At 43.0% G+C, this 24,218-nt stretch overlaps 1 protein-coding gene across 2 annotated transcripts in view; it reads left to right on the top strand.

The window, feature by feature from the left end:
- The first annotated feature begins 3,252 nt into the window (after positions 1-3,252).
- Positions 3,253-24,218, top strand: part of LOC127007464 (uncharacterized) — an 82,780-nt gene continuing 61,814 nt past the window's right edge. The window contains exon 1 of one of the 2 annotated variants that reach the window (XM_050878523.1): positions 3,253-5,399. In XM_050878523.1, the coding sequence (XP_050734480.1) occupies positions 4,344-5,399 (1,056 nt within the window). In that variant the 5' untranslated portion in view covers positions 3,253-4,343. The remainder of the gene's footprint in view (positions 5,400-24,218) is intronic. The other variant, XM_050878531.1, reaches the window with a different exon arrangement.

Here is a 24,218-nt window from a genome sequence, read left to right as displayed (position 1 = left end):
TGTGCTTTTCAAATCTGTGTTATCAAAGGTACACACACACACACACACACACACACACACACACACACACACACACACATAAACAAGCAAGCAGCGACTGATAATTAGAGGCTATAATTTGTCTATAATGCTTAAGTATCTCAAAATTTATGTTGCAGTAATAGTTATGAAGGCATGTGAAGAGGAATTTGGAATTTACTCCATACCCTGCGACCTTAGCAGAATATTAGGTCACTTGCATTTTAAAAGACTGGATCTAAAGTTAATGAGTTCTACGACGAAAATTAATTATTCAACCGGAAACACTAAAAATAATTACATGCATGGTAATAGGATTGTAGTGTACCATTATTATTATTATTATTATTAGCAGTTGTAGTAGTAATAGTATCCTCATTATTATTATCATCATCATCATTATCGTTTTTATATTCGGCACAGTTATTATTATTATTATTATCATTATTATTATTATTATTATTATTATTATTATTATTATTATTATTATTATTATTATTTTTACTATCATTGTTGTGATCATCCTCGTTGTCGCTGATATTATATGTTTTGCGATTACTAAAGATTCGTGAAGCCTTACATCTCACTCTTCTTTGGTTTCACTTGTCCATCCCCTTCCAGGCCTCTCCTCTTTTTCCCTCCCTCCCCTCCCTTCCTCTCCTCTAATGCCTTCACTGTTACCAATGATATGAATACCCCAGGAGTGGATTTTAAATGATTTTTTTACTTATTATTTACGACTCCCCATTTTTTTATCTTCTTTCTGCACCTAATAGATTTTTTTTTATTTTTTTTATTATTGTTTATAAAAGGAACCCCGGCATCATATATTTCTTCACATCTTCAAACGCTGCCATTGTTGCCTTTCTTCCAGTTCTATATATTTTTTTTTTTTTTTACTTTTTACTCAATTTCCATTTTCCACTTTTTTCCATCTCCTTCCAGAGGCCTTGTTGCTTATTAAATTTACTTTGCAATGTGTCAACAAACTTTCTTCGTCCCACATAAATACAATTTCCTCTTCCACCCACCTTTGTGTTGATCCTTTCTTTCTGCCCAACAAACCCTCTCTCTGTTCTTCGATTCCTTTTACTCCTCCCTTCCGTCCTTACTAAATTCCTCTATCTCCTTTCCTTCCTTGCATTCATTCTTCCGTCCTTTTTCTCCTATCGCACTGCACAGCAAGTCCCTCTTTGCCCTCCCTTTTCACCCTCTTTTCTCAACCTACCGAATTTTAATACCTCTTCCTTTCTCTCTTTCTCACGGTCGCCTCCTTTTCGCCTTCCTATCTCATACTACAGAACTTCAGTAACTTTTTCCTTCCCTACACATTATACTCATTTCTTGCTTCCCTTCCCTTGACTCACACAGCGTTCTTACCACCTTGTAATCCCTTCCATCCCTTCCTACCATTATATCCTTTGTCTTTACCCTTTTCCATGCTCCCATACCTTAAAACTCCCATTACACCTTTCTTTTTCTTCTACCTCCCCTTCCCATCTGCATCATACATATCTTATACTACTTTCTCTTCCCTTCCAAGCCTCTCATCCCTTCTCCTCATCCTCTCCGTCTCCACTCAGGTCTCTTTCCACAGTTTTATTCCCTTCCAGCCTCCCTTAACTTTAATTCTTCCCGTTTTCCTCACCTTCGACCGTATCACACAACTCCGGGACGACTTTTTACCTTCCCTTTTCACGTCTTGTTTCAGTTACACCCTCCAACCCCTGCCCCGTCCTCCTCCCATGCTCTCTACCCGCTACACATGCTGTAACAATTCAAAACTTCTCATTACACATTCTCGCCTTCTCTTGCCATCTCTTTAGTTTCTCCTCCTCTTCTGACGGATGGCGAGAATAATGGCGAATGGCACTTTTATCGCCCCGACCATTACATTACGAGACACTTCTACATATGATAAAAATAGGTGTTGCAGGCTTGAGTGTTGTCTTTCTTTTTTGGGATGTGAATTTTCTCGTATTACAGTGTTTTAATGTTTGTTTTCTCTGGGGTGTGGTATGGATTGCTATACAGAACGTTATATATAAAAATAACATGCCCCTCCAAAGGAAACAAGAATAACCAAAATAATAATGTCAAATTTAGAAATAACGGCGTCTCGACTCTTCCGTAGTTTCGTGGTTGAGACAGGTGTGTGAAAATAAGTGTTGGATACCGCCGTGGAGACAGGTATGTGGGGTATAGGTACCACTGGGGGGACAGATGTTTGGGAGTGTGTGTTGGGTACCGCCGTGGAGACAGGTATGTGAGGGTGTATGTTAGGTACCACTGGGGGGACAGGTGTTTGGGAGTGTGTGTTGGGTACAGGTGTGTGGGTGTATGTTGGGTACCGGTGTGGAGACAGGTGTTTGGGAGTGTGTGTTGGGTACAGGTGTGTGGGTGTATGTTGGGTACCGCCATGGAGACAGGTGTTTGGGTGTGTGTGTTGGGTACAGGTGTGTGGGTGTATGTTGGGTACCGGTGTGGAGACAGATGTTTGGGAGTGTTTGTTGGGTACAGGTGGGGGGTATATGTTGGGTACCGCCGTGGAGACAGGTGTTTGGGAGTGTGTGTTGGGTACAGGTGTGGGGGTGTATGTTGGGTACCGCCATGGAGACAGGTGTTTGGGAGTGTTTGTTGGGTACAGGTGGGGGGTATATGTTGGGTACCGCCGTGGAGACAGGTGCATGTGTGGGAGTGTGCGTTACGTATGAGTGAGAGGGTGAGGGCGTGGGTGCGCGGCTCGGCACGGACACCTGAAGGGCTTCTCGTTGTGTGCCTCGGGGGGGGGGGGGGGGGGGATTACTCACGCGTGTATGCAGGTGCCAGTCGCTCGTTTGCCTGATGTGTTATCTCTTTTATGTATGAAGTCTTATCTGTTGGGCGGGACGAGTTAATATATCGCTGTAATGAATTTTTTATTAGTGTCCTTGAGTCATTTTTCTTTGTTGTTTAGCTGTGGTGGTTCGTGTCGATAGATATAGATTAAGAGAGAGGAGAGGGACGGGGTAAGTGAAAGGAGGGGGAGGGGTGGGAAGGGAAGGAGAAGGGAGATAGTTCTTAATCCTCCAGGTGTTGTTGTCTTGCTACAAGAGCACCTTCAGTATTGCACTGGACGGCTCTGTGTGTATGTGTTCGGTCTGTTTAGAAGGATTGACATAGTGCGTGTATTAATTGTGTTCGTGCGTTCCTCTCATCATCTTGCGGTGGTGGCGTGCTTCTTGGTGGATATCGGTCGAAATGTAGACTGTAATGCGTCATTAGAAACATGTAGATCTTGAGTAGGCTGTTTCGTGCCTCTGCAGAATGCATTACATTTACTGGCAAAGTGAGTCGATATCCACCACGAAATGTGTGTATAGCGCGACTCTAGTCCCATTACTTAATAATGCAATTTTTTTTCACTAGTTCAGTGTCAATATCCAAATGTGCAATCTTTGGATATGTTTTGATGATGGAAGTCTTTTTTACAAACTCTGATTATTCTGTGTGTGCAAACTTCTTAAAATTTGGATAAAATCTGAAGTTCTGTGCAACGCACTAAAGGCCAGCTTCCTGGATGTTTCAACTCAAAACTATTGGAAGAGACGATATTAAAGACTAAAAATACTTGATGCGTAAAAAGATTTGACAGTGACCTTATTTCAGTTTTTCTCGTTTTAATACCGGGTCTCTTTCAATGTACAACTATCGTTTTCCGAAATACTATGTAAACTTATAAACAAAACTGTTATTGGTTAATGATGTTGGTTATGGCTCCATTCAGAGACTGACCCAGATGTTGCGGCGCCAAGATACGACGAATCCATTCAGAGATTAGCAACTCACTCGTATTCATTTATTCAGCATAATTTTACATGTAATATTTTTCATACAATCAAAAAAAAGACAAAACTTTTAGTTAAATTTTTCTGTGACAAGAGTCAGAGGGGATTTATTCTTTCACGCCCCTCCCCTTGCTGTACCGTAGGGCACCTAAGAAAAGACTATAAAAATCCCTCAAACTGAATTTGGTAATTGATTGCCATCCTATGCTCTTTATTAGAGAAGCATACCACGTGTGCTTTATTTTTTGCGCTTGGTCTTTTAATTCTGCCGGAGGAAATGTTTGTGTACGCTGTGTGATAAACAAGAAAAGGTAAAGAACGGTGATTTATGATTTGAGTGTGTCTGAATGTGTCCATTACAGGAAATTCTTGAAAAAAAAACGTATTCAAAGTAAACTGTTATGCTTTATCATTAGTATCGAACCAGAAAAACATAAGTCCTTGCGTGAGCTTTGTAAAACTTTTACTGAGGGAGTGAGAGACGAGGCTGACGTAGCCATGGAGGTGGCGGGCGTGGCCGGCGGCGGAGTTGGGGGTATGCGCACGTCTTTTTCTCTTGACTTCAAGAATATTCGGAGCTCCATCAGGAGACAGTTCAAGAAAGATTTTTACATTGAACCTGCGCGGGACCCAAGTAGCCTCTCAGTGGACAACCCGGAGACTGTGAGTGGTGAGGCCTCGTCACCTCATAGAGGCACCCTCCCCATAGCAAGGTCACGGCCACCAGCCATGGAGGCCTCGACCAGCCTCCAGGACCTTGATAACCCACATACAAAGACTAAGGTTGAATTTAAGCCATCACCAACAAAAGACAGCTTTGGAGAAAAGATTGTGAGCAAAGTGAAGGGTTTCTACAGCAGCAAAGATGATATAGCAACCAACGGAAAGGAGAAGAAAAAGACAGTAAAGGCGACTGAGGATTCCACTTCCAAGACCACCGCCCCTGTCACGTTCATAAACAAGATCAAAGATTTCTACAGCAGCATGGAGGCGGTCAACGCCAAGGAAAAATCAGCAGTGACCAAGCAGCGGCGTGAGGGAAGCGAGGAGCCTCGGAAAGGCCTCAGCCTCCTGCAGAAGGTGTATAGCAAAGAAGAGCGGAAGAACAGCTTAGGTGGCAACGATCCAGACTTGGTCGCACAGGCGGAGGGTTACTGGAAGGGCGTTCAGTTCCTCGAAAAAGCCCACACCATCATCATCCGAGACTTTGAAGACGAGGAATTCATAAACTCTCGGGAGGAGGAGGAGGAGGAGGAGGAGGAGAAACACAAACCGCCCCGTGGTTGGCTGGAACACGAAAAGCCGAAGCCTGGCGAGCAGAGGCCGCCACCCCAGGGACGCCGAGGCCGAAACTCCATTATCTCCTTAAACGGCTCCATTCACTCCCTGTCCTCCGTCCCCACCGCGCCGCCCCCGTCCTCCGAGCGGGTGATCAGGAACCGCAAGTACGCCAACACCCGCCGCGGCAAGGTGGCCCGCCAGACCTTCCAGGTGTATCCCAAAAGTTTTAATCAGATCAGAAAGTTGGGCTTGAAGCTCTCCCGCCGCATCAAGGTGAGACCCCACGCCCACCTATTTGTTTGTACACACACACACACACACACACACACACACACACACACACACACACACACACACACACACACAGTTGAGGAGTGCCAGGTGCAGGGTTTAGTGACTCTTAGAGGACATCTGGTATGATAAACGTACTTATTCCTTACCTTTTGAGTAAATTTGTCAGAGAAACTTGCATAATTATTCATAATGGCCTTCATTTTAGACAATGATATACCCTTATGTACGTCCCTTCTAAATAAGTAAGTGATGTCATTACTGTGAAAGAAACACTAAATTATTAATAAAAAATCGAATCGAAAAACTGTCGCCAAAAAAAATTAACAGAAAACTTTGATTGTTTGAAGATTTTTTTTCATCCAATAAACATCAACCTGCCTGTTATATTTATGGGATTCTTCTTCTTAGCGCCTTGTGTTAAGAGTACTACATCTTCTTGCATCGATAAGTATACAGACTGGCCAGCGCTGAGGAACAGATTCATAATGTTTGGACAAGGGAACAGACAGGCGGGGGGGAGGGGCAGACAGGCGGGGCGGAGGGGCAGACAGGCGGGGCGGAGTGGCAGACAGGCGGGGCGGAGGCGCAGACAGGCGGGGCGGAGTGGCAGACAGGCGGGGCGGAGGGGCAGACAAGCGGGGCGGAGGGGGTTACATATCTAAAAATAGTTTTGCACGTTGTGATGTTATGGTTGGAACTAATGCACCTTTACATCTTTTAGGTGAGTTTATGGCGCCCATCCTGCTTGAGGGAAACTGTGAGTATGGTCTGTTGTTTTGTAGGAAGGAAAGCATATACATGAATTGTTGTTACGTGGGTGCTAATTGCTTTTCTCACCACCTCACTCCAGTTCATGTGTTTATTGGAACATTTTTTTCCTCGTACCTTTCACTACCATTCTTCTGATATATTTTTTTTCAAGTTGCCCGCCTTCAAGATTAAATTTAGTCTACGTCTGTTTACGCGACACAGATTCACAATGTCTTTCCCGCATTATCCAGACGAGATCAGTTAGTCGTGACGCGGGTGATAATGGTGCCAAGGGTTTGGGTCTGTGCCCTCATCGACGCCAGACGTTATATAAAGGAAGAAAAACTCATGATTGCCGTTGTCAACATTGTGTGTGAGGGGGGAGGGGGTGCGCGCGTGAATGTGTAGGGTGTGGGAGGACAGCATGTGGATGTGTGTGGGGTGGGATGGGGGAGAGAGAGAGAGAGAGAGAGAGAGAGAGAGAGAGAGAGAGAGAGAGAGAGAGAGAGAGAGAGAGAGAGAGAGAGAGAGAGAGAGAGAGAGAGAGAGAGAATGAGGCTCGGGTGAAAGTTTTATGGAGTGTTGTGTCTGAGCGCTGATTTATTTTGACTCCCGGCTTAATGGGACTTTACGAGGGATATCTTGGAACCTTTTTCTTGCAGTTTATTACTATTTGCAAACTTGTACTACTTAGATCATGAATTTCAGCGTCATAAAAGATGCGTGCACAAAGAAGCCTTATCCTCACTGGCTGGCTCCCTAACAAAACAATTATTCAGAAAGGAAACTAGCGACAATAGATTATTACTTAGAGGTGTTGTCTGTGTTTGGGTTGAAGTACGTTGGGGTTGGGGCTGGTTTGGGTTGAAGTCGCTAAAGAAAACGTTAGGAATCGTGAAAGCAACACTGCACCTCTCCTCCTCCTCCTCCTCCTCCTCCCACCCCGCTCAGCCCCCTCGCACACCCCTCCCGCGTTCTCCCACCGCCGCAGCCACTCTTAGCTCACATTCAGGTCCTATCACCTTGGAGACACCACGCACACGCTTCCTCGCGCTCACGTCACTTCAAGAAACGCGGATGTATACGATGCAGATTTTCTCTTTTCTGCTGCTGCTCCTCAGTTTCCTTTTCTTTGAGGTGTCGTGCGAGTGCTCGTCTCAATCTCGTGGTGGTGTGGAAGTATCACGTCGCGGTTATATTTACCTCACCTTCCCCGTACACGCAATACAATATTCGCAGCTTCACCCAGCCTCGTACTGTATGTTCTCTTCATTGTTATCTGGCCTGATAGAGCTGGTTACCTAGGAGCTTTGTACCGTGTGTGTTAGTGTTAGTAAATCCGCTGGCACAGACTGCTTGTGTTTTATAGATAGACTTTTTTTACCCTTCTAAAGAACCGGCGCTAGACGAGTGTGTGTGTCTATTAGGTAAGATTTTGACATCAATTTGTCCGCCACACTCAAGGCTCTCCTTTCACCTTACATGGGAACGCCGCTAAACGAGAATACCGGGAAACGCTCAGCGAATATAAAATATGAATGTGTGGACAAAGATGCCTTCCTATGGTGCGGCTTGAGAATAACAAGCCACAGCGTTGCGAGCCCCAGCGACGAAGTAAACAACAAACTTACCACAATACGGGGGTCCCACCCTGCCCATACAGACGACCTCAGAATAGTTGACGTAGAAAAAAAAAGTTGTTATTCTTTCTCGCGTGTGTGTGTGTGTGTGTGTGTGTGTGTGTGTGTGTGTGTGTGTGTGTGTGTGTGTGTGTGTGTGTGTGAAATTCACAACGGCCTGATCACGTGTTCGACTCGTAATCGCCAGCAGTTACCCTCCCGACATGAGCAAGTGCTCTTTATCGTCGATCTCTGGGTACTGCCAGGACCTCACACACCACACACCCCATCCCCCTTGTTCAAGGGGGGACAGTAACCACTCTTACTCAACGGAAAGAATCCGTCCTGAGCGGGATCGAACCGCCTCCCTGTCAGACCGTGAAGCCTGGCTGCGCAGCGCTCTACCAATTGCGTCATGGAGTGTGTGTGTGTGTGTGTGTGTGTGTGTGTGTGTGTGTGTGTGTGTGTGTGTGTGTGTGTGTGTGTGAGCAAAACCTACACACACACACACACACACACACACACACACACACACACACACACACATACAAGAGAGAGAGAGAGAGAGAGAGAGAGAGAGAGAGAGAGAGAGAGAGAGAGAGAGAGAGAGAGAGAGAGAGAGTCCATGCACCTATCTCATCCTGTCACTTAACTCCCTCTTCACTGCCTGTTCGTCCCCTTCTCAACATAATGAACTGAATCTGTACACGGGAGCGCGGGCCCCACAGTGCCAGCCAGCCAGCCTTGGCATCTTGACTTGGCAGGTGAGTCGCCGTACAGGTGGTGGGGGAGGGAGCGAGGCGGGGCCGTGCTGCGGGGTGCGAAGAATGTTGAAGTTGATAGAAAAAAAACTGTAAGAAGAGGATCGTGGAAAGGAAGAAATTGTAGTAGCAGTTATGGGGTGAGTAAAGGGGAGAAAGGACGGAGGCGAGAAAGGGAGCCATGCGGTGCGAAGGATATTGCAAAAGTTTATAAAGAAAACTTGAGATAGATGATTGGAGAAGGGAAAATATAATAACGACAGTGGTGGGGGAAAAAAAGGGAAAAGTGGTAAAAAGGGAAAAAGATCTTAGTTGAAAATGAACACCGTCTTATGTATGACGAAATTTATGTACAAATTTGCATGGAAAGTTGTTTTTCATAGTCGAACATTCCGTTGGTGAATGTTTCTCATAACGGTTAATCCACAGGTGTAAGTCTACGGCTGGCTAATAAGCTGCCTTGTAAGGAGACCATGAGCCACCGAGCCTGGCTTCTGTGTAATATTTGCCGCAGCCGTTGGCATGGCAGCGCCTTGAACCATACTTACCAAAACGATAAGTCTAAACAGACAGAACAGCTTTAAGGGTAGATGGTGATTTTGAAAGGTTAATGATAATGTTGTCCCAGTACATAGTAAATGTGCTTGTTTGCCCGTTCATGATTTAGAACCCGAAATATACCAGCAATACCAACCTCGACGGCAAGTCACGATAATCAAGACCAGATGTTACAGAGGCTAACAAGGCCCGCTGCAGCCCTCTGTGTTTATTACAATTACACTCGTGTGCATATTTTTATGTTCAGTAGGTTACGCAATAGTGTTACCACATAGTTGCGGCTTCCATTGATAATTTTTTTTTTTAAGTTGTCGATCATATACTTCGTACCGTAAGGTCTAGGAGAGGGGTACTTACTGATTTAAATTTAGAAGAGGTGTCTATGATCGGAGCCTCGATAGTCCTAAAATATTGTTAGGATTCGTTCAGTGTATGGTTATCTGTTACTACAGGAGTATACAGCAACTTTTATTCAGTTTTTTTTTAATTTTTTATACAGACTTGATTTGAGCCTTTCGTGTTACCTTTAGGACCTCAGAAATCTCTGCTAGAATAAGACGCCGAGACAAAGTCAACAAGACCTGCCGATAGTGACAGAAACTTTATTTCTGTTATTATTATTATTATTATTATTATTATTATTATTATTATTATTATTATTATTATTATTATTATTATTATTATTATTATTATTATTATTATTATTATTATTATTGTTATTGTTATTATTGCTTTATAATTATTATTATTATTATTATTGTAATTCCAGTAGTAGTAGTAGTCCTAGTAGTAGTAGTAGTAGTAGTTGTTGTTGTTGATGTAGTAGTAGTTGTAGTAAAAGTATTAATAGTAGTAGAGACTGGTGAAAATCCTTAAATAAAATGTTCATAACTGAGAAAAGAAAGCGTTGAATGTAGATTACAGTACTAAGACGAAAATTAATGGTAAAAATTAAAAAGTATTGTCAAATATATTAGTGAAGAAAATGGTGGAGGTGAAGCACTGATAATGGTGGAGAGAGAGAGAGAGAGAGAGAGAGAGAGAGAGAGAGAGAGAGAGAGAGAGAGAGAGAGAGAGAGAGAGAGAGAGAGAGAGAGAGAGAGAGAGAGAGAGAAAGGTATTGAGTCTGCGAGGATGTGGCATTTTATTGGATCAATAGAGGTTGGCGTCAAGAGGTGTTGTGGAGGTAATATTGGGACCCGTGGAAGACGTGCGACTCCTCTACAGGTGTCATTATGGAATCTCTTGGCCCAGGTGTATGACGTCTTACCTCTAATTAACCTTTGCTTCTTCAGTTTTCCCCTCGACGGCACGGAACCCTTATATTTTTTTTGTTATTGTTGTTGTTTTCTTTGTCTCCTTTTCTCCCACTGCTTTCCTGATCATCCTTGTCACGTTTCATAATTAGTTCACAGTATACTAACACTAACGGCATTTAATAGCTGGTAATTTCTTTGTTCTGTTTGTTTAGTTTTATTTTATGGGGTTATTCGTTTTGCCTCCACGCCCAGAACCCTGTAATATCATCCTCATCATTTACGATCATCTAAAGGGCCATCAGGTTTTCATATTAATTTTTTACTTGTACTATAACCGTCCATTCAGTGTCATAACCGTCAGAAACTATTTGGAAGGCTATCTGCATGTTTTCCAGAACGCACAGCATCGTCGTATTATCCAACCCTCTTTCAGACTAACATCACATAGTATACACATTTCAGCCTCAATTTCGGGGTCCTATAACCGTTGATTCATAATATCGTACCCTTAAGAATTTTTTGAGACCACATTGTCGCATGGGTGTTCTGCATTGACATTAACATCAGACACACATATTAGAGCCCTATGCAAATTCCGATGATGCCGTTTTATATAATTATCGCATATTGTCCTACACGTATCCTCTGCTTACGCTAACACTAAATATATCCACCTTTCATCCCAAGTGGTCGGGGTTATACAATGTTTGCCTTTCTTGCGGTGGATCGTACAAGCATTCAACACCCGCGCAAATCTAGGACCCGCATTCTTAGACGCTTTCGGCTCTCAAAACAAGTATTTCCAAAGGCTACAAAGAAGACCAGTCCTTTATCAAATTACCGCTAGGGTCTAAGCTGATAAAACTGACCATGGAAATACCCACAACAACTCCTATGAAAGCCTTATCAAATGTGTGTGTGCGTGCCCCGATATGTTTAAGTATGTGAGTCAGACCGTCAGCGCTTCCCGGCTACCGAGGTGCAAGGTGGGGTGGGCGAAGAGGTTACAGAGTTCAGAGCTCAGCGGTGCTTCTTCCCCTCCGGAAAGTGTTGCGTATGGGAGGGTGTATCGATCCCCGCGCCCCCTTAAGAACCGTTGAGTGATGGCCTCCTTCCCTCTCTTCCTCCTCCTCGTCCTTCTCCTCCTCGTATTGGCTTTTATCACTACCACCCTGACTTTCTTTCCTTCCTCCGTCTCGCCTCGTATTTTTCCTCCTTCTTCTTCTCTTCGAACTACCAACTCGATTCAACTTCCCTCGCTCCTCCTCCTATTTCTCTTCGTACCACCATGTTTTCCTCATCCTCTTCCTTCTTCTCTTCTCACTACCACCTCAATTCAAATTCCCTCGCTCCTTCTCCTACACCTCCTCCTCGTACTGACTTTATCCCTGCCACCATGACCTTCCTTCCTCCATCCCGCTTCGTAGTTTTCCTCCTCCTCTTTCCCTCCTTTTCACGACCACCACAACTCTACGTACTTCCCTTCTTCCCCTACCCTCACCTTCCCCCCTTCCTCCTCTTCTCCCATGACTACAACCACCCTGATCGTTTTCCTTGCCTCCACCTTTTATTACTTTACTAAGCTAACCCTCACCTTCCTCCGCCATCACGTACACCTTTTTCCAGAGCCACTGACATCCCCTTAATCCTCGAGCTCCATTACCATACCCTTGTCATTACCATAACATACACTACTGCCAACCGAGTCATTCCCAGCCCCATCACTACAACCAGCCAGCCCATTCCCATCACTACATCCTTGCCTTTGTTACTGCCACTAACGCCCCCTCATGCAACTCCAGTACCACCGCTACCATTCCTTCCATAAATAGTGTTCTTCATATCCACCATAGATCACGCGATACTGCTTTCACCATTATATGACCACCACCACCAGTATCATCGTAACCACCACCACCACCACCACTACTACCACAGTCATCCTATCCATGACAACCAACTTTACCACACCCACCACCACCACCATCACCACATGCCCCTACATTATTGCGCAACACACTCCTACTAAGCACTCTACTACTTCTACTATCTCCAGCTACCATTACCACCACCATACACTACCCTACCTGCTGCCACCTCCACTCCCTTCAACCCACTACCACCATCACTACATCAACCACTACCACCCTCTTCATAGCCACCACCAGCGACAGTCAATACCAGCTGACATTTCCACCCCCACCCGTGCCGGTAACACCCCTGCCACCACCGCCACCACCTCCACCCCTCCCCGGGCTATATATATATACGCGCCAACTAGAGGGTTTCTTCCGTTCCCATCTACTTACATCTACGAGACACGACTGAGGGCACACACATGGTCCTCCGCGCTCCACTAACCCCATTCACAACTCAATGAACTCCGGCCACTTATATCAGTATTAAAATGAGCGTCGCCTGCCTCCATATCACACTAGACTTCGTTTCGTGGCTCTCGTAGTTGTTTGTATGTCGATTGATTTGACTACATAGCCATTTACCCTTTTCTTATTGGTTATATAGACTTGAGAAAGTAATAATATATTTTAAGGTATCGTTTAACTCAACTGAGGAGCAGGAATGTGTGTGTGTGTGTGTGTGTGTGTGTGTGTGTGTGTGTGTGTGTGTGTGTGTGTGTGTGTGTGTGTGTGTGTGTGTGTGTGTGTGTCATTCTATCAGTGTCTCATCAAGTGCTGAACCCGCGATCTATGGGCGCAGCTGGGACCTCACACTTCATCCACTCCATCCACTCTGCTCACGGGGAACCAATAATCTCACCTGTCAGCGAAGGTGAACCCCAGTCGCCAGGTGCCAGTTGAGCTATTAGGCCACTACGGAACGGTGCGTGTGGGTGTGTGTGTGGGTGTGAGAGAGAGAGAGAGAGAGAGAGAGAGAGAGAGAGAGAGAGAGAGAGAGAGAGAGAGAGAGAGAGAGAGAGAGAGAGAGAGAGAGAGAGAGAGAGAGAGAGAGAGAGAGAGAGAGAGAGAGAGTTGAGAGAGTTGGTATCGGGTAGCCTTGTATCTGCTTGTGAGTGTCAGACCTGTGCTGCACCACACTGGTTTGTGCCTACCATGTGGCAGCGTGTGAGTGTGTGTGTGTGTGTGTGTGTGTGTGTGTGTGTGTGTGTGTGTGTGTGTGCTATTTATTACCGCGAGGTACGTTTTTTCTTTCAGCAAAGACCAAAATGCTGTACGAGTCACTTGTGTGTGTGAGAAGCTTTAGAAAGGGAGGGGGGGAAGGAGAAGCAGGAAAGAAGAGACAGAAACAAGGATTTAGAAGGCAGTAAGGAAGCAGACAGGCCGGCAAATACAGAGAAACGGTAAAGCACATAGGTAAACAGCAGGTAAGTAATAGGTATGAGTAGGGAACGAGATGCAGAAGGCAGAGAGGCAGGTGAAGGACAAGGAGACAGGAAGGCACACAGGCAGGCTGGCAGGCAGGCAGGCAGGTAGGCAGGCAGGCAGGCAAGCAGGCAGGCAGTAGGGTGGTGTGTGAGTTGCACAGAGATTGGACCCCAAGTGTTTGCTCAATAGATCAGCATCGATTGCTACCCCGCACACTGTCCTGACACGAGCCTCCGCTTCATATTAATTAGTTGTGGAATATTTTTTTCCTTTACGTTGCTCATGATACCCTATGTCTTTAATACTTTTTGTGGTGAGGTTGTTAATCATTGTCCCCCAAAACACTTTACACTTGAAATTACCCTGTTCGCTATGGTTATGGCTTTAGGCACGTAACAAAGATGGCTCATCAAACTATTCGGCCCTCCAAAAACACATTGCCCTATCATTGGCAGATCCAATAGTTATGTTTCTTTCTTTATAGTCATGCAACTTTTCATACAAAAATCTTTGCAACGTTAATGCCTCAGAAAAAAAAATAGTTAATAGATTAATATTGGGACCATGTTTTCCGGTAAATTATGTTTTAATATTGCACGGTGAACAATATAATGGGTTATCTTAATTGTCAACGCCTGGTTATTTCATTAATTAACGTATTCATATATATATATATATATATATATATATATATATATATATATATATATATATATATATATATATATATATATATATATATATATATATATATATATATATATATATATATATATATATATATATGTGTATATATATAAAACTTTCTGGTGACGGATCACCTTCATAACTCCGAAGGGCTCCACGCGGTCGTCGGTGGCAGCACAACGCCCCCTCAGCCACACCTGTCGCGCACCCAGGTATGAGGAGTGTCAGGCGCCTTCTCTTTTTACAGTTAAAGAGACAGACAAAGGGCAAAATAAGTGTTTTTCAACCTTTTTTAGTCAGAGCCCCGGCTGGCTTCCGCCGTAGCATGCCATGACTCACCAGTGACAATGACGGAGCATTATTTTCAATCCGAGGTCAATTCCATTGGAGGAAGAAATCTATTTAATTAGAAATATTTCAATGAACAACTTTTTTTTCGTGTAATAAGAACACACTTCACACAAAAACTCATCACTTTGGCATATTATATATATAGATATATATATATATATATATATATATATATATATATATATATATATATATATATATATATATATATATATATATATATATATATATATATATATATATATATATATATATATATATATATATATATATATATATATATATATATATATATATATATATATATATATATATATATATATATATATATATATATATATATATATATATATATATATATATATATATATATATATATAATACACACACACATATTCATGCAATATTGGTCGCTGCATTTGTTCGATGCAAGAGAAAACACGGGTGCAGGGAAATCGTCGTGGCCCATCTGAAAACGCTCTGTAGCCTGCTTCTGCGTCATGTCCAACTGATTCAGATCCGCTGGACCAAACAAAACATGTCACACAGCATGCTGCTGCTATGAAGAAAATAGAGAAAATTTAAAAAAAAGCAGACTATGTTCAACGTTCTCAATATTCCTCCGCCTGAGTAGGAAAACATAAGAGAAGGGAGGCTGTTAAACAGTATTCATAACACCTATTGTATGTAATGTAATTGAATTGAGTTTTAATATGCTATATTTTACACATTTGGAAACAAATCTAGAAAGCAAAATGCCTTTAATATTTCCATTATTATGTGTTCTCTCTGTTGGTGCTGATCCCCAGAAATTCTGGAAAATTGACAGAAGTGATGACGCAGACTTCTGTTCACTATCCACTAGGCCATTGCAGCAATTTTTTTTTATGAATCTAAGTAACATGATAAGGATTCCTACTTTTAACAGTTATTCCTTGTGCTTATATTCATTTAATAGATTGTTTGCCATGATGAAGTGCGTACTTAGTAAGACAATAAATAGAAGTAGGATCAAGTGGAATGTAAGGTTCAGTCGATTCACAAGATGTAAATATTAAAAAAATATTTAACATAATGTATTCGTAGTAATAATATTTTTTTTAAAGAAGTTCCGCCATCTTTTAATTAAGAATGGTATAAGTTGCCCTCTCCTTTCAGTCATACGGCAATCTTCCTGCTCCTCTTTTGTCCATTATTTTCCCTTGTCTCAGCTTCTCTAGACGCGGTGACCTTGATGCAGAGACAAACCAGACATTGCTTTGTGGCGAGGCAGCGAATGACTGACGTAATACCCTTCAGAAATCTTGGCTTATTGAATCTGATACAAACGTAATTCTGTCTTGGAAATAAACGAGGTTTCCCAGTCATCACGTAGATATGATGCGTTCAACACCTAATAAAGAGAGCCGGCACATGATAGGCAAGGTGAAAATGTGAGAGGAGGAAATGGGTTAGCATTGTGCTGAAACCAATACAATTTATTTAATAGAAAAACGAAGGCACTCTGGTGTTGATACAAATGTGGTAGAGAGGATAAGAAGGGATATTTAAAGAGATATGCTCGTTCGGAAATTGGCAGTATGTATCCGTATGTCGTGGAGGGTGAATGTCGGGGAGGTAGGCCAAGGGAAAGGTGGATGGAGAAGATAAAAGTGTGACGATTGCAACGATTGGCGGGAAAATGAGTGATGAAGGAATTTTCTTCGTGGCCAGCCCATAATGGAAGGTGACAGGCAGATAAAGAAGGCGATGAAAGTGAAAACGAAGACCCAGAAGAGCAAGAACAACAAGAAGAACAAGAAGAAAGTAAGATGGAAAAGAAAAGAAGAAGAAGAGAGGAAGAAAGCAATGAAAAAAATGGAAGAAAAGGAGCAAAAAAATGGAAAAAAGAAGAAAAAAAAGAAGAAAAGGAAAAAAAAAGAAGAGATGAAAGCCAGCGAGGGAAGATACGCTGATATGTGCATTTCCGTACCACTGAAAGCACATAAAACGATCAGGGAGACTTTGGTGCAGAGAAGAAGAGCAAGAACATTCGTGCAGGAAGCAGTCATAGTAGGCTGAGTCATCCGTAGTACCGTGTTTCAATCGTTTGCTGTGACAGAGGGCAATGCAGACCACATGGGAACAGGGAAACTTGTTCGAGGTATAGAAGAGGAGAGGGACCTGTGTGGCAAGCAATCATGGCGAGTTGAAGCCAGCGTAATGCCGCGTCTCCTTATTAGTGACAAGTGTAGGACGCCTAGCCGCTCCGACCTCATACAGCTCGTCTGTAAGGCCCACCAAGAAAGTAGGACAGTCGAGGCGCTAAGACCTACTTCCAGAATAGAATGCAAATTTGTTGGTAAGACTCGCAGAAGTTATGATGGGTTAGTATGGAAATTCAGGATGAAATGTAAGTTAGCAGTAGTCGCAAATACCCGGTAAGCAATTCGTGCACTTAGGTGGTATAATATGCATAGAAAGTAAAAGTTATAAATGTTAAGCATAAGGAATTAGAATGGTAAGTGTTTGTTATGCTTCAAATAGCAAAACTCTGGCACAAAATATCAAGTAAAAGAGTTAGAGTGACTCTCTAAGGAAGTAGAACACGAGTTAGCAAAACCCACCGACGTAATTGAAAGTAGAAGTGTTGGCATCATTACTTCAGGACGCAGCACGGTATATGAGCTCCAAAAATTCAGGAAGAAGTGTTGGGTAGCAAGAATAACTAAGACCAACACGCCCGGAAAGTTACGAACAGTCACTGAGAGTAGATCAGTATTCATCAGACAAGAAGGAAGCTGTTTACTCTGTTTAAGTTTGTGTGTGTGTTTGTGTGTGTGTGTGTGTGTGTGTGTGTGTGTGTGTGTGTGTGTGTGTGTGTGTGTGTGTGTGTGTGTGTGTGATACAGGACTGGAAATTAGTCGCTGATAGAAAAATCAAACTTCAAAATTAATAAATGTGTTGACGTTTTTATCGCTTAAGCAAGTGTGTTTCATTACCAGGGTAAGTGTGTGATTGGAACACTGGCACAGATGAAATAGACAATGTTTTCAAATTACTGGGAGCGTTGGATAGTGACCAACAATGATTTTTGTGTATGTGTGTGTGTGAGTACCCAACATAACATATTTTCCCCTTTTTCACACACACACACACACACACACACAGTCAATAAAAAAATGAAATAACAAATAAACTTCATCTCAAAGAAAGAATTCGTTTTTTTATATTTTTTAGTTCGCAACCAGCTAACTTTTTTTTTTAAATACACCGGGAACCAGGGGATGCTCTTTTTGATGCACCACTTTTAATTTAACAACTCTCCTTTCTTAATTACTTCGTCTCGACCCTACCTCCTGTTCCTTTGCTTTTCTCTTGACCCCAAATATTCGTCCTTCATCCCGGAAATCCTCGAGTTTTGTGTCTGGAGGTATCGAGCAAGTGGCGGGGTGGCGGTGTTAGTGACGGGGCCCAGTTGGCCTGTGGCAGTGACGGGAGGAGGGCGGTGGGTGAGGGCTGGCTGGCACGCGTCCCCACATGCTGGCGTCGGTGTTTTCGTTTCCCCCGCACGGTGCTGGTGGGGCTACTAGTAATGGTTTTGATGCTGAAAATACTGTTGGGAAATGCAATGTGACTGTGCCATAGAGAGATGCTACGCTCCCGTTCTTTTCCACATTTCACGTTTCTACGTCCGGTGCTGGTGCGATTGGCCCTAGTAATGGTGTTTCGGAGTGCTGGTGTGATAGTGCTGTGGCGAGCGAGGGAGAGGATTGGCTGCCTCTACCTTCATACCACCTCTCTTCTATCTACTCTGGCCCTTCAGAGATGCGGTGTAGTGCTGCTGACGTAAAATCGTTGGACGGTGTCTGAAAATTAATGTCATCGGTGAGAAAGTCAGAATTGATACCGTTATAGAAAATGTGAAATGATGCTGGAAGTTATCGACTCCAGGGATAAGGGCAACAAGGATACAGCTGTTGTCCTTGTTAGTGGGATCAAAGCAGAGTGCCAACAACGGAAAAAGGAAGGGAAAGTACGGCTGCAAATAGACAGCTTTGTGCCATTGTTAAAGACGTGTGTTACAAGCTGCCAACAACATATATTTTTCCCGCTGAAGCTTTTAGTGCATCAGCCTTGTTTTTTGTGTAACTAGGGTGGGAAACACAAATAGCAAGAGAGAGAGAGAGAGAGAGAGAGAGAGAGAGAGAGATAGCGTGTGTACCCGATTAATGAAGGTCATTGTTTGTAAGCTCAAGGAGAGGAAAAACTCTTCCGAGTACTTTGTTGCCAAGTTCCTCGTGCTCTGGCTTCCTCCTTTGCCCGCCAATTAGCTTTCTCGTGGTTGCCTGCGGGGCGGAGTCGTTGAGGAGAGACAGCGATCAGTTGTCGATTAGCAGCAGCGGCGGCGGCTGTAACACTCCTTCAGTTTTCTTTCTAGGTGGGCCTTTTTGTTAAACGTTCGGTCTCGGTACTCTTACCTTAAAAAAAAGCCGCAACAGTGCCGAGTTGCCAATGTGTTTACTTTCTACGTAGAAGCAGAATGTTGCGGGCATGTTTTTTTTGTTTTTTTCTTTGTCAAGGTGTTGGCTTCTTTTATTATCTTCGAAATAAACGATATCAGCAGCAGGAGAATATTAAAGGATGTGTAGGTGTACACAGAAGTCCTTACGAGAAATTATATACATAAATATATGGGTAAATGTATCTCATACTTTTGTAAAATGAATAGAACAAAGTAAGGCTCGTCCTTTATTCCCCTCACTGCGTATGTATTTTTATGATTAAATAGAGAAAAAAAAAGCTATACCAGTATTTTATCTCTTTCATTCCAGAAATACAGAGGCCGGGAAAAAATATTTAAAGGATGTGTATTTGGGTCAGCACTTCGGGGAGCTTTAGAGCAAACGATTAATTACATTACCATACTATTAATGGTCGTAAAAGGGGAGGTTGCTAATGAAAGTTTGGGGTTAATAATTATTGGGCGGTCCTCGGGAATGGAAGACTCCAAACACAATTAACAAAAAATACTTTTACTTTAAGATTTTTATTTAAGTTCATACTCGGCGGTGTCGCGAGTCTCTTCCATTGATCACCAGCTGAGAGGGTCGATAACACACGGCGGCCACTGGTGTTGGAACCGTCCCTTTAATTTTCCGCGATTCATCTTGTCGCCTTATTTGTTCAGCCAGCTATGTTTTTTTGTGTCCTCATCATGGAGACCCATTGAGCCGGCCCACTATTTATGGAATGTAGGCTCTGATAGTTTCCTGGTGAATTTTTTGAGATCAGAGACATATTTTCTTTTAAATCGATTAGTCATGTTGACTGTAGAGGCCAGGTTGTTTGACCACTCGGGGCCACTGCTTTCAAAACAAGACAACCTGGTTCACCGACTCTAGAGAATATACATCAATGGCTACCGTACCATATTCCCCTGTTTTAGCATATATATGTAAGAAAACTTATTAACGTCATGCCCTTCAACCCTTGATATGCAAGTAAAAGTTGTATAATTCACCTGCCCCACTATTGAAGAAGTTATCGCAGTAATTTCCTAAATAAGACTTTACATAAAACCGGTTAATATTTGTCCACCTCGAGACTACAAACAGTAAAACACAGGCAGGTCAGGCAAGGGAGGGGAAGTGCGAACCGTTGGCACTTCAGAGATGATGTATTGCCACGCGTTAAATTATTACGTTCAAATATTTACACAAAATGTTTATGCTGCTCGCAGACAAGAGAACCACGGCTGAAAACAAACGAGTGGCTGTTTTTTTATTTGATATTTTTAGAAGTCAAACATCAACTCGCTGATCTTCAAGGATTTCTATTTGTCTTTTCTGCTGTGAGGGTTTGTGTTGGCCAGGGAAAAAAAATAAAGAAACGGCATTTACAGAAAGTAACCGCAAAGACAACAATAGTAAGGTCTCTCTCTCTCTCTCTCTCTCTCTCTCTCTCACAAAAAAACACATCATCATCATCATCAGCCTTCGTTCCCGTTTCCTCCACACCTAAATAACCCAACACACGCTATCTTCCTTGTCTTCGTCTTCTATCTCGATCTTCGCCTCTCCCCTCTTCCCCAAGGCCATTGTTTTCTTGTAGATTGGACCGTCAGATACACAGGCTTTCCCATCGTTCACCCAGGCAGGTCACGGCTTTCTTCAGTTTACATTCAACGGGAGCCTTTCCTCGTCGCTCACTGTCTCCCGTGTGTGTGTGTGTTCACGTCACCGGAAGGGAGTCACTGCCTCGCCCACAGCACGGACGGGGTTTCGTGTCGCGTTCTCTGACGGGGTAAATTGTCTCCTTTGCCAGCGCCTGCTCATAAAATCATGCATGCGAGAGCGCTAAGAAAACAAGGACCCAGAAATAAATACTGACGCGACGTAAACACGGAGACGCTTCAGGACACAGAATACGATCTGTCTCGCAATAAACACGGACGCAACTCAGACACACCTCCATGCTTCGGAACCTATATCGAGTTTTTTGACGTTAATAAAGTTTGAGAAGTGGCGGAATACATCATAGTTACTTTACACACAGTCACTCAGTTTCAGGAGGGATTTGATACCTATACTGACGTTGTGTGTATAGTATGTTTGTATAGTATAGTATTGGTATGTTTTGCGTCGCCACTCCACGCGACACAAACTTGTAGACGCTGCAAGACAAGGAATACGAGTTATCGCACAATGAACACGGGCGCAAGTCAAACACACATTCATCCATCGGAACATATATCGAAATTGAATGAATCGGCAGTTCTTACATCGCCACTCCATCAAAATCTTTTCACTCGTAATTTACAAAGTTTGAGAAGTGGCGGAATACATCATCGTTACTTTACACACAGTCACTCAGTTTCAGGAGGGATTTGATACTTACGTTGTGTGTATATTGCGCTGTAACACAACAAAGAAGCACTGACTCACATCGTCTCTCCTTTTTTTCTCGTATGTGCCCCAGAGAGTTGCTTCACATTGAAATTCTTCCGTACTCAACAACACTTTGCTGGATTGATTAACCACGAGCGTTGGAGATGTACCTCTAATTAGCATATGCCCCAATGTATCTGACGAGGTTCAAATTCTAAGAAGCGTGCCTTGTCTCATTATCAGGAGTTAGCAGTCATGGAATAGGCAAGCGACAGGCATTAATTCTGTCTCACTTAGTAATCATTAGATCGAAATGTGTTGGAAAAGACATTCATTCACTTCTCCGGGTCAGTATTTATTGTAGATGTTTTGGCCATAAAACTAGAAGGATGTAGTACAATTATTTCAAACCAAAGACTTGTAAAATTCATTAATGCAACTACCTTGAAGATTGTGGTGTAGAGAAACAATCGTACAATCGTGTTATACTACTGTGATAATGTTCCACCAAAATCAAAATTCTGACACATTATTCCGTTCATAACCACAACAAACCTAAAGCTGATGGTGACCCGAAGAACCTTGAACAGTGTTTTCTTTCTTATCTTTTCCTTCGCCCGATTCCGTACTGTGATACTTTCTGGTGTACAGTAATTTCTCCCTTCACACACCTAAGCCAACCCACGTAACACAATGGCCAAACTTGTCCAACACTTACTCATATCACCTCACCCGATTTTGCAATTCTGCGGCAAACATGGCTCAGAAATCTCTTTGTTTGTCTTCGTTTTTTTCTTTCATTCCTCAGCCCAGAATGTCGAATGGCAGAACTTTCCTAATGGTTGCAAGTTAGTGATTTAGTGGCACAAAAGAATATCTGAATGGCCTCCAGCATCGATCAGGGATAAGGTAAAGAAAGATAATAATAACAAAAGGCTGTCTGGAAGCCGTCCAAATATGTCTCGTCGGCGAAGCTGTAATATATCTTAAATGGGTGAAGGAAAGGTGGTTAGAAATCTCATGTATCTCCATAGTTTAGTCTTGTACCATTTCCCATCCTTCTCACGTTTTCCTTGGACCGTTAACCATATGAATCGTAAATACCAAATAAATCCCTGAAATGTTGAAGAAGAAAAGATGTCACTATCATATCTTCAGCACCATTATCATCATTGTATAAGACGAGAAATGTTTTCTCATAAAAGTTTTGGTGTCCGTGTGTTTTTCTGCCTCTTTTCTGCGCATGGGTTATTATGGAACTACGACTCAGGGACGGTCGTTAACTGTGTTCTTATCTCTTGTTAACGATGCTCTCTATATTTTCCATTTCTTGCACGTGTGTGTGTGTGTGTGTGTGTGTGTGTGTGTGTGTGTGTGTGTGTGTGTGTGTGTGAGGGTAGGAAGAGAGAGAGAGAGAGAGAGAGAGAGAGAGAGAGAGAGAGAGAGAGAGAGAGAGAGAGAGAGAGAGAGAGAGAGAGAGAGAGAGAGAGAGAGAGAGAGAGAGAGAAACCGAGACCGAGACCCGTCGAATATCAATGAAGGGGGGAGGGGAGGGGGGGGGCAGCAACATATAACAAACGGGAAGGAAAGCGGTGAGGAGAAAGAAGGAAAGGAAGGAAGAAAGGAAGCCGGGTCGTTGCAGTCTAATGAACAACGCTGGCTCCATTGTCGGACCCCTGACTCACGCCCACTCTTTCAGCCCGCAATGGTCCAAAAGTCATCCGTTTGTGAAGTTTTGACAATAAAGAAGGAACAACGTCTCTTACCTCCCTCCTTACGTTTCTCCTCCTTTTCCTCCTGTCCTTACCCTCTCGCCGGTTCATTTAAACTCTTTCTCCTCCTCCTCATCATCATCCTTCTCCTCCTTTTCATCGATCTCGCTTTCTCATGTCTTTCTCCTCCTCTTCATCCTCATTATCCTCAGTTTTGGTTGCTTTCTTTTGTTCCTTCTCGTCCTTACCATGTTTTTGTTCCCCTTACGTCTCTGTATATTTTGTTCATGTAACTCTTTATTCATATATTTACCTTTACCCTTCTCGTCATCGTCAGTTTCTTCTGTTTTTCTCTTCCTGTTCCTCCTTCTGCTCTTCGCTAATCATTTTATTTTCTACTCTTCTTTCTTGTCGCCATCCTCCTCCTCTTCCTCCTTCCTCCATATCTTCCGCCATGTCTTTTACCTCCTCCTCATACTTCGCCGCCGCCTCCTCCTCCTCCTCGTCTTCGTAGCTTCTCGTTTCTTTTCCGCTTCATGTTTCTCCTCTTTGCTCGCCCAAGTTGAGAACACTGTGGTCCAGATGATTATGAAAACTTTTATCTATAATAATTTTCCTACAACCGACGTCAGACGAATTTCGAGAGAATAAGACGCCTTTTTATCTTCATTCTTGATTATCGGTACAACATTGGTCTTTTCTTAAAAATAGACACTACTCCATCCTTATTCCAGTCCTAAACCTCTTTCCTTTTTTCATTTCTCCTGTCCCCATCCTTTCTCTTTCTTCTTTCTCTTCCCCTTCCATCCTATACCATCATCTTTATTCTCACTCATCCTTATTCCTCCCACACTTCCTTCCCTTCCTCCATTTCTCCTGACTTCATCC

Source organism: Eriocheir sinensis, chromosome 3 (genome assembly GCF_024679095.1).
Source record: "Eriocheir sinensis breed Jianghai 21 chromosome 3, ASM2467909v1, whole genome shotgun sequence".
NCBI classification, from domain to species: domain Eukaryota; kingdom Metazoa; phylum Arthropoda; class Malacostraca; order Decapoda; family Varunidae; genus Eriocheir; species Eriocheir sinensis.
The sequence above is the reverse complement of the archived record's forward strand: the minus strand, read 5'-3'. Positions and strand labels throughout refer to the sequence as shown.